The sequence below is a fragment of the Nanorana parkeri genome, unplaced genomic scaffold (assembly GCF_000935625.1).
Source record: "Nanorana parkeri isolate BGI_ZX_2015 unplaced genomic scaffold, ASM93562v1 scaffold805, whole genome shotgun sequence".
NCBI lineage: Eukaryota > Metazoa > Chordata > Amphibia > Anura > Dicroglossidae > Nanorana > Nanorana parkeri.
This window is the reverse complement of record NW_017307073.1, coordinates 295,285-306,804: the sequence shown is the minus strand read 5'-3', so window position 1 is coordinate 306,804 and position 11,520 is coordinate 295,285. Positions and strand designations below refer to the sequence as shown.

Below are 11,520 nucleotides of genomic sequence, written 5' to 3'. Positions count from 1 at the left end.
TAACAACCTTTGTAACATGCACTGCCAGCACCCCACACCCCCCCCCCCCCCCCCCCCACAAACAACTAAACGCAGTAGCTGACAAGGAGTTTTCATGTAACTGAAAGACTTTGGATTATGAATTTCCTTTCTGTCAACATGCTGATGTGCTACAGAATGACCTTTTGTTTGTGTGAAGGCCCCTTGGCTCCCTTTTATACTTTCGCAGTATATGTGGAATGTGCTGTGCAGCCATTTCCTTCTTGTGCCTATTGAATATTATGATAATGATACCCATCAAAAACCAAGTAACATGTTACTCTCACCATTACAGAGTCACTTAAAGGCGTCGGAACACGTGTCAGATGTCCTGATGGGGAATTTTGACTATCATCAGATGGTGCGTGGAGGAAAAGCTGAAAAACTGAACACTGTCCTGAAACCAAAAGTTTCTGCATTCTTGGAAGAGTGTGGCTTCTTCTATATGGACAAAGATGGAGTGCACAGGTCTGGGAGATTTGTTCTTTCATGTCATCTAATAACAAACTACATAGGTTCACAGTTAGAGTTTACACACACTTTAATTCTAGATCTTGCTTGTTTTGGGGGTTTACATACATCTTTAATAAAATGGCACATTTCAGCTGATTGTGTCCCAGAGGAAAAAAAAAGGAAATAAAGCTGAGGATGGGAGAGTAAAGGGCAATGTTTGTTGTCACCGTTGAATACAACAAAAAGTTAGGCTTTATATAAAAATAAATAAGGATATTGTAAAGTGACCTTGAAACTATGTAAATATTGAAGGTAATTTGTCTGTTGAGAATGAGTTCATTAATTAGATGTACAGTGCCTGGCCACACAAAAAAAAAAAAAAGTCACAGACTAATATTTCATTGGACCGCCTTTAGCTTTGATTATGGCACACATCATTCGCCAGGGCATCATTATGATAAACTTATGCAATGTCACCACATTTATTTCCGTCGAGAGTTGAATCTTTTCACCAAGATCTTGTGATGATGGGAGAGTCGGACCACTGTGTAAAGTCTTCTCCAGCACATCCCAAAGATTATCTATGGGGTCAGGGTCTGGACTCTGTTGTGGCCAATCCGTGTGTAAAAATGATGTCTCATGCACCCTGAATCCCCTCTCACAATTTGAGCCCGATGAATCCTGGCATTGTCATCTTGGAATATTCCCATCCCATCAGGGATTAAAAAAATCCATTGATAGGAAAAACCTGATCATTCAGTATTTTCAGGTAGTCAGCTGACCTAATTTTCTGGGCGCATAACATTGCTGTACCTAGACCTGACCAACTGAAGCAACCCCAGATCATAACACTTATCCAATGGAAGGCTCTGACCTATTTGCTTCGCTAAACCTAGGTGGCGACTTACTTTTTTTTGGCCAGGCAGTGTAGTAAAGATGTCTAGATGTGTGTTAAGCTGTCCACACACATTGCAGTCTGATTTACAATCGCGTTGCTCATTCTTGTTCAGATTTATGATGGAAACCCTATCGGAAATATAAAAAAGACCAAATATCATACCTTGCAAAAGAATGTAAATTCCTACCTTACTTGCTGCCTGCGGTAACAAACAAGTCTGCTGGGAAAGCGACACTTCGGGGAGTGTCATCTCCTGTGTCCGCCTCCGTGCTTGCTGGTACCTCCCACCTACACTTCTGGTAGTGCCATCTCCTGTTGCTTTAGAGGGTTGCTTTAAAGCGTATCTAAACCCAAAAGTGTAACATAGTGCAGCTTACCCTAGTATTTTGAGAATAGCACATTTCCTGTGTCTCTCTTTATGGCTACACTAGTTTCTCCATTGTATCTATCTGGGCAGCCATTGTTGTGTCCTACAGGTTGGACTTTAGATATGTCTGCCTTTGTTCATTGCCATTACATGGTGAATTGATGGGACTAATAGCTTACACATTAAAGAGAGGTTATTTGTGCGATCCTTTAAACTCACTGGAGGTGACAAAGCTACTGCTTGCCACTATGCTCTTTCCATAATGTTTCTGCTTTATAACAGTGTGGGATTTACATATGACAGGTTCACTTTAAATGCTTCCATATCTCCATGTTTTAAACTATTGCATCCTTTAATTTGGCCAAGTGGCATCAATTATTGGCTACTTCCTCCACAATAATTAGCATCGTTGTTTGGTTTAAAGGATCACTCCACTCAAAGTCCACGGTTAGAGCTTGGCTTCCAAATGCCCAGCTCTGCCTACTTTTCCTAACCTATGTGAAGGTGTCTGCGTGGGTGATTGGCCAGAACATTTCCATGATGACTGATTTCCTATTTCATGGTTTATACAGGACACAAAGTGGCAGCATTAGAACCAACTGCTTGGACTGCCTGGACAGAACCAACAGTGTCCAAGCTTTCTTTGGGCTGGAGGTAACTATGTCAATTACTTATGAAAATGGTTGCTCTTCTTCTTTTTTTTTTTTGTAATACTGTAATAATGTCTTTTAGTGTGGCATTTGTCTATCCATGTGCAGGAGATGATCAAGCCTGTAACAAATACCATATAACAAATAAATCAGGAGGTAACTGCATGTCAGCCTGCTTTGGCTGATAGATCTTGGGGGAGGAATAGGTTGGCTGCAATGGGTAGGTGACTTCAGCAGCAGCTGCCAGCACTGGTCCTCTCCTACTCCCTTTACCTTACCTTTTACATTACCTAAACGCTCCTGTTTATAGACTCGGTAGCAGACTAACCTTCACTTCTGATGTCTGCAGGCACATTTATACAAGGCAATATTGGATAGCACATTCAGGCTGGATTGATTGTTGTGCAGTGTTTGTTTATTCCACAGCAGGAGCCATAATACTTCTTAATATTTCTTCGTGAACGGTTTTCTGCTCGTATTAGTTTGTGCGGAAACGCGCTAAAAAAAACCAATGCATTCCAATGTGCATTGTTTAGATTATTGCAGCGCCCCTGCGGTACGAGACTGCGCGTCCCACAAAATAGTCCAATCATGATTTTAGGGGTGGATTCCACGCGTATGTAACAAAATTGTGTGTTTTTGTGAAACCGTGCGGAAAACGAAAATGCCATATGTTAAAGGAGCCTAAGCCCCACTGACGTCATCAAATCTTATATAGTCTATTCACTTGCATTAGACATGAAGACGCCGAGGGACATACCACAGCCGGAGAGGAGGGGGGATGAGATGAGCACTCAAGGATCAGGTGAGCAAATCTTCTTTATTCTGTCCTCTAGAGAAAAACTAGCAGATAACCCTTTGCAGTCCGGGGGTTAACCCCACAGCAAGGATTAACTTTTTATATCCTGCAGTTCCTCTTTAATTCAGTATTTTTTTTTTTTATTTGTGCATTTATAGATTGAATCGAGGATAAAACTTTATTATCTCATACATTACCACCCTATGTAAACATTTCCAGCCTTGTCAATTGGAAAAGGCTTCCTAAAGTAATTTGAAATATTGCCACAAATGCTTATATTTTGTTCGTAGATCCTTTGCATTAACCAGATGACCACATTATTAAACAATCAGATTAAAACTTGCATGGGCCCCATGAGATGTTACTGTTCAGAAAGGACTCGGATATACAGGAGAGCATTCTTGGAAACACCATATAATGCCAGATGACATTGATGGTAGCCTATAGATCAGTGTCATCCCCTCACCGCCTTTCCCAGAGTGTTATGTCCGGGCGGTATAGGTATGAGTCATCCATTGCTGGAGGGTTGGGACAGAATAATCTATAATTACAGGCCTGTGGGGAATTGCAGCTAATAGACTGTATTTATATGGATGTGAAATAACTAAAGGAAGCGCCTAATTGAATCAGTCTGACCAATTTAATATATGTTAAACTTGCAAATTAGTGTCCAATGGCCTTCCAGTAGCCAAAGGCTCTGTATAGCTGGCTCATCGCTCCCAGGATTAGGTATAATATCAGTGCAGTATATGACTTGTAGATTATCAACAAGGTCATTAACAAACCTACTTAAACATATATGAGAAACACAAACAAGCAGAAACCTTTAGAAGTGGTATACTAGGTAAAACAAATGCATTAACTGTGGCTACCAGACAGTGCACAATCTAAGTCGGAGATCCAGTATAATTGGTTGCATGTGGCAGGCCTACTTTGCAGTTACTGGGAATCGATGGTAGGTGTGCTTTCAGTGCCTGCCTCCCTTCCCTCATTGACTACTGTGAGATGCCAAAGGGAAGGAGTTGCCATAAACTTCTTTTAATTTTCTATTCTCTGTTGATGGACACAGCAGTTCTTAAACATTTGGGCTATACTGCCACCTAAATGGGGGATTAGACACTGGCAAACAAAAAATCTGTAGGCCAGTTCTGGATATAAGGGTCTAACTCCCTTATATGAAATGTGGTTGATGTTGGCAGATCAGCAGATTAGCAATAGTGTGAGCCACATGATCTTATCCCTGAACTTTAGCTGTGATGAGATACCTGTCTTCTGTGCCCCATCAGTCTTTTGTTGGCGCATATGCACAGGCTTCTTTGGCCAAAGTGCTGGACAGCTGAACTCATCCGAAAAAAAGAGTTGGCTCAGTGTAACCTTCGAGGGACAGCAAATATTTAGAGCAACGTTTGATAGGATCATCATGGATGCTGTCCAGCCTGGAGTAAGGGTACCTATCCAAAACCTGGCTTCTTGTCTACTCATAAATTCTAGCGTTCCAAGTTGGCTAAATCCACCAAGGAACACCCCTCAGCGTGACGGTGCCCTCCCTCTTTCCACATTATTATTATTATTATTATTATTATTATTATATAGCTGTAGAGGGGGGGTACATTTTTGTAGACACTTGGAAATCTTGCTTCCCGGGGATTTTACAGTGAGTAAAAGAGAAAACTGTTTACAGAGCTTAGTTGCTGAAACACAACCAAATAAATCAGAGGACTGCCTCATCTCTCTTCCCTCTGCTTGTACGACTCCCAGATTTTCATTTAGAGAGAGTGAGTCTAAAAGCAAACATACTTTTCTTACACTCCCTTTAGAAAATGTTTTAAAGCGTTAAAGATTTTATATAAATAATAAGAAAAAAATATAAAAATAAAAAACTGACTCAAAATTAATAGAGTTTTGTGGTGGGCTCCATGCCTGCAAAAGTAATGCACTTTTCGATTTTTCCAGCGAAGCAGTTTTAAGTTACATGTAATCTAGTGCTGTACCAGAAGGTATAAAATTGTTTAATGTTAATATTCATGTACATTATCAGCGCACGCACACACTGTGTGTATGACTATATCATTATTATTATTATTTTATTTTTTTTCCTTTTTGGAATCACGTTAGTGTTTTGTTGTGTTTATTTTAATTTGCTGGCAGAAATGAATATTGCCTTCTGTGTTTGAGTGCTCTCTAGTGTCGCGCTGCTGTAAATATGTGATGAGATTAGTGGCATCTGCTTCTCATGTCCATCATCAGTCACTTTTAATATGTCCCTTGCTTCCGTCCTGGCAGATGCTATTAAAGCAGCTGGAAGTCCTGGGCCTGGCTGAGAAGCCGCAGCTGGTTACACGCTTTCAGGAGGTATTCCGTACAATGTGGTCTACCAATGGAGACTCCATCAGTAAGATTTACGCAGGAACTGGAGCCCTGGAAGGAAAAGCTAAGGTGAGGAATAGATGAGGTAGGAGGAGGATGTGGAATGTGCTTGTTGTTTCCTACATATTTGCAATGCTGCTACTGTCTCTTTTCCATGCATGTCCCTGTACTATGACTGTATCTCTGTATATCTGCTTATGGCGAGCTTGCTTAATGCAATCTGAAATTCCAAATAAAGGGGAACCCCAGGCAGACATGCAATTCAGTTATTAAGTCAGAAGACCAGCTGTTATTTTGTTTTTAGATGCAAAAGCTGATGATCCGCGTAAGTTATGAAGGAATGACCCCGCAGAGGGGTTACTGTGTGTCCAAGGACGCACTAGATATTGAAGATTAGGCAGAAAGTACACCCACCCAATTTCAACAGTGATAATCAATATAGAGACCAGGAACTGGAGGTGCTGCAGTTGTACACATTTGTATGGCATAGTGGGAGCTCACCCTTATAGTAGAGTATGTGAAAGCAACTGATTCTGATTAATTTTTGCCTTCACTGAAATTCTCCTTTTAAGGGCAGCTATTGTATATAGAGTATGAAATGTCTATTAAGCAGCAGCCTATTGGGAGTATCCAGCCATGCATAAAATGTAGTTTTACTGATATCACAATGAGTAAAGCACACGCATCACCTTTGTTTGGAGAGTAAACTATTTTTTACTTTTATATGTTGCATTGTGCTGCGTACTAATGTGGAGATGCCAGTTACATACTGAGAGAGATCTGGACTGTTGAACAGAAAGATATGCTGGGTACATGTAGTGTTTTATTGCAGCTACCAATGGTTTATTACTCATTAGCCAATATTACACCTCCCCAGTATAAATAAATATATTTTGAAGTATTTCATAAAATTAGGTAACCAAAGGCCAGTGATGCATCTTAAATTCCAACACACGGCATATTTGATTTAAATATATATTCCTTAATGGCTACAAAGGATATAAATCCAGGATATAAATTGTGAAAGTAGCAGTGGTATCATCACTCACACAGCCTGTACAGGGAGAAGAGCTGTGGGAGGGGCCAGCAGGTCCACACACTACAGGAAACTAGAGCAGGGGGCAGAAACGAGACCAGTCACCTCGCACTAACAAAGAGCAGCTACCGGCCTTTTTTAGAGAAAGTTCCTGCGCTAATCGCACATTGTCTGGTGTGCTGTGCCCTGGCAGTGTGGAAGCACTGATCCCGGCGGATTACACGGTGTACTTTTTTTTCCCCAGAACTTTATCGACATGTCACAGCAGGGTACAAGGCAGTTGTACTGTGTTGCAACCTGCTGCGTTGAAAAAAGGCAAGGCATACCTTACATTTTCTTCCGCGTACACCACCGCCGCCTTACCGCAATGCGGTAGTCTGAGTGCGCACCATCCGTAAACAAGGCAAATGGCCTTGTCTTGCGTTTGGGGCTGCACTGGAAACAATGACCAGCGCAGCTCCAATGCAGATGGTGTGAATGGACCCTCAATGAAGAATACGCATGTCTCTTGTATCCAGAAAAGATTTGCTTATCCCGGAGTTCAGCTTTTATTCTTTGGTTCCGTGCTTGCAGCTTTCTCTGATTCTGAGTACAGCCTGATATCATGTTTCACATTTCATTACCAGCACTGTTTCATTTCTAAAATTCCTGAGAACATAGCTTTGTAAGTATAAGAGCAGATGTTATGTGATCTCCAGCAGTGTTTTCAGATCTCCTCATATAGGGTTTATCTCCAAACTATCACAGTTTTAATACATGGGCTAAAAGGACACAGCAAAGAGGAGTGGGAGAAAATTTGGGAAAGGATGTAACCAATTATAATGCAGAAAATGAAAGGAGACGTATTGGGAGAGTAAAATGTACTCTTCCTAATACTTAGAGCCGTCGTGTGACACTGCAGCGCTCCATTCCTCCAGCGCTCATTGGGGGGGCAGAAGGGGAGGGGGGCGGGCACAGCTGGGTCTAGCTCTAGAGAGGCAGAGCCAGCTGTCAATCAGGCAGCAGGGTGGATCCCGACAATTTGTCAATATACATGACTCTTGTATACAGAAAAGATTTGCTGTCAGAATGGTGCCGCTGTCGGAATACACAAACAATGACTTCAGCTCATTTTGGCTGCAGTTGTTTTTCAGCCAAAAATTTTTGGAATGTCTTCTTCAAGAAAAAGTCGAAAAATTAACTTTTTGTCTAATTTCAGCTGAGTCAGCAGGAGCAGTGTATGGGCAGCTTTAGCTTCAATAACCAATAGCAAGTTACAGGAGGTGTAAGGGAATGGGCCAGCCCTTGACTTTATTTTCTATAGTCAGTGTATGCTTATTAGAGTTTGCCAGTATTTCCCACCAAGAGATGACGACATGTACATTCAGGCACCATGGGTCGTCTGCACTTTATTTAAGCTGTCACTTTCTCTAGTAGTTTGAATGGAAAGGGGAAAAATCACAGGGGGAAAAATATAAACTATGCTATGTTTAGCATAGTGACAAATTTAAAGTCTGAGCATCAGGAAAAAAAAAAAATTTGCAGCGGGGCCTCCCTGCATTGTAAGGGTTAAAGGCTGGACTGCTCTAGAGGTTGAGAAATAAGCTGCATTATTTGCCCTATTGCTCGCTCCAGCAGCCTTCTACCACACTGTGCGACTGGTCCCCCCCAAAGCCTGTTTCTTTGGTCACACGTTGAGGTCATCATATGCAATGCAAGAATGGGAATGGCTAGCCCATAGCATCGAAAAGAAGAGCGCCGGAGGAGCAAGGGAAAAGTATTTTACAGCCTTTTCCTCTTCCCCTAGGCAGGACAGGCATTTAACCCTTTTGGTACTGCAGGGGCCCCAATTTAAGGGTATTTTTTTATTTATTCCTTTAATTCAGCTTTAAGCACTGATCTTGGCTGAGTCTAGGGTGAGACATTTATACCAGACGGCACTTTCTGTACTGAGCTCAGGATGACATTATATTAATCTTTATCATTAGGATCTCCATGAAACTATTGCCCTTTTTTAGTCATCTGTAGCTGAGAACAGCCCAGGAATGTTCCCATTGCATTGTTTTTGCTCTATCTTGTGTCAGTTTGCCAAGGATTGACGTTCCAGGTGTAGCAGACAATATTAAAATCCCCAGTTAGTTTTTTCTGTCACGCACAGTAGATAAGCAGGGACCGCGTCAGAAAAGTGTGTCTGCATAAGAATAGTATATTTACATGCATCATCCATGCAAACACCGCTGAGCTTATTCACTGAAGCAGTGGAAGTAGGAAAGCTGAAATGCAAAGTGCTGTTACCTGTAACAACCTTTTTATTTTCCTGACGTCAGATTCTCAGGCCTTGTTTAGACAGGCCGCTGAGGGGCGCAATCAAAAGAGTTCTCTTGTTCAGGCAGTGGTGCTGAATGAGAAAACTTCATATGTATGGCCAGATTAATGGAAGGTAAGAAAAAGCTGCTGCAGGGGCTATCTTTCGGGTGACCCTGTCGTTTTTTCTTACATACGGTACAGGTTCACGTTAAACGAAATCAGTAACCCTATGTATGGCATGTTTCACAACATTGTGCTGCATTAACGTGCATTACGTGTGTTGGTGTCCCATGGTGCCATTTATTTGGAACCAATCAGTATTCATCTTTCACTGCTCCTGCATTGCAGCGCACAGTAATGCATTGTACTGCCCTACCTCAGCCCAACATATGTTGTGAGGGGGTACAAAAACAATGCAGCAGTTACAGTATGATTTTTTAGTTCCCTTGTGTTGCATGCATGAGATCCAAACCGCAATGGCGCTGCATGCTCTCAAAGGTGCTGGGTGTGAGTGAGAGAGCTCAGGGTGGGAGTCACCAGTGCATTGATAGACGAGAGGTGGAGCAGTGGTACAGATTCTAGAAGATGAGAGATGTGAAAAAGAATTTCCCGCTGCTAATGCTGAGTTATCATAAAGCTGACCTGGACTTGCTGCATTTGAAGGTGCACATCTACTTAATACATCTTTAAGCAGGTGAAAAACATATGTATAATGCACGTATTATAAATCTGTAATACATATGTTAGGAATTTTCCATGAAATAAGTGCGTTTTAAAAAAATATGCACTTATTCTTTTTGCCTCCTCTCCTGACCTAAACGATCCCACACTCGCCCTCCACATCAATACTTACTGAGATCCAAGGGCTGCTACCCCACTGTTTGTTGATATCAAGTTCTGCAACTCTACATACATCTCCTGGCTGGGAGACATCCCCATAGACGTCTATGGGGCTGTAATGTACAGCTGCAGCCAGCAGAGGGAGCTGGATGTAAGCAATAGCAGAACTGTGCCTGGCTGGGAGACCTCTCCATAGATTTCTATGGGGCTGTAATGTACAGGTGTGGCCAGCAGAGGGAGCTGGATGTAAACAATAGCGGAACCATGACTGTTGGATCTCTAAGTACGGATCTCCAGGGGGCGAGGGTGGGATTGTTTAGGTCAGAGGTTGCTATGCATGAAGGTAATAATGCACATGGATGCTATAGAAGTTTAGAGATAAAATTACATATAACAAACCTAACACTGTTTAGATAAGTTGATGGACAGATGCAGAATGTGGTAAATATCAGACCATGTCCCATGCATGCCAGTGTGCCCCCATCCAAATAATTAAGAGGCTTTTCTTTCTCCTTTTTTTTCTTTTTTCCTTTGTGTTCACTTCTCTCATTCTTGTCCTCTAACATCTTCCCTGCTTTCCTCCTGCTCTCTCTCTCGGTTCTCTCCTGATTTCCTGTAATTGGTGAGTATAAACGAAGTGTCTCAATGCCACATTTCTGTTTCTGAACAAGACTCGTGGTCATGTATTTCCTAGTTTTGTAAAGTGTTTTGAACAGAATTTCCAGTCGAAGCAGCAAAAATATGATGTCAGGAGTTCTTGCCAGCTAGAGTGTTTACATTTAAAAATAGTAAACCCTGAAAATGAACTACTTTGCTGTGTATGGTCTGTTAAATACACCATTAGAAGCATTTTCTTATATCCGTTTGTTAAGCGCAAAACAAAACTTGTTGATCTTTTAAGAAATTCTGAGCTGCTTTGTGTCCTGTGCAGACTATCTGTGTTGTTGTTGTTATTATTATTATTATACAGGATTTATATAGCGACAACAGTTTGCGCAGCGCTTTATCTCCAACAGCCCTCCTAGTTCTTTTCCTGGACTGCAGAATGATTAGCTTTTATGTTGTAGAGATCTGGGAGTGGATGTGGGTGAGTAGTTTAACAAAAGACAACTGGGAGAGCTGACACCACTCAGTCAACAAAAGTGCTGTGTGTTGCCAACCCACAGAAGGTGTGTTTAACTGTTGCACCTACTTGTTACATGTTCCCATTCACATAGAATAACTAATAAAACATTCCAACGTTGCTTCTTACCTTTTTACTTACGGTACTCTTTTCTGGAAACTCCGAAGCTGACGTTTTTCCATTCTGTCATTTCAAGGAGGGGGCTGAGGATTAATTATTTAACAGGGTTAAATAATTAACCCTGTCTGTACTGCAGATCTGGCAGATCTCATATGTTGTAAACCAGATTTGAACACTGTCTGCCCTAACAAAGGGTCACAGATCTCAGTTCTAAGCTCCTTTCATTGTATGTTAATGAGCGAAAATTCAGTCTGTCCCCACTTTGTCTGGGAACAGATTCACGTTGAAATTGTTCAGAGTAGCTTGTAGTCTACCCAAAGCACTGCTCCACGGGAGCACATAACAAACATAAAGTGGGATTTTCTCAAATTTGAATGCTAGAGTGGTAATACACTTGCAGGGTTGTTAAAGGGATAAAACGCAGAGAAATGTGCATGTATGACAGAGATGTGCTTCATATGTGTTTCCTTTTTTTGGTAATTTTGCCTCGACATGCGCTGCTCTTCAGGCTGCTGGAAAAATACCCCCCCCCCCCCCCCCCCCCCTTTTCACCCCCCACAAAT

General features: G+C 41.7%; 1 protein-coding gene across 1 annotated transcript in view; it reads left to right on the top strand.

The window, feature by feature from the left end:
* SYNJ1 (synaptojanin 1) overlaps window positions 1-11,520 on the top strand; it is a 97,280-nt gene that overhangs the window by 40,575 nt on the left and 45,185 nt on the right. The window contains exons 9-11 of the mRNA XM_018565007.1: window positions 314-486; window positions 2,309-2,390; window positions 5,469-5,621. Of these exons, the coding sequence (XP_018420509.1) occupies window positions 314-486; window positions 2,309-2,390; window positions 5,469-5,621 (408 nt within the window). The remainder of the gene's footprint in view (window positions 1-313; window positions 487-2,308; window positions 2,391-5,468; window positions 5,622-11,520) is intronic.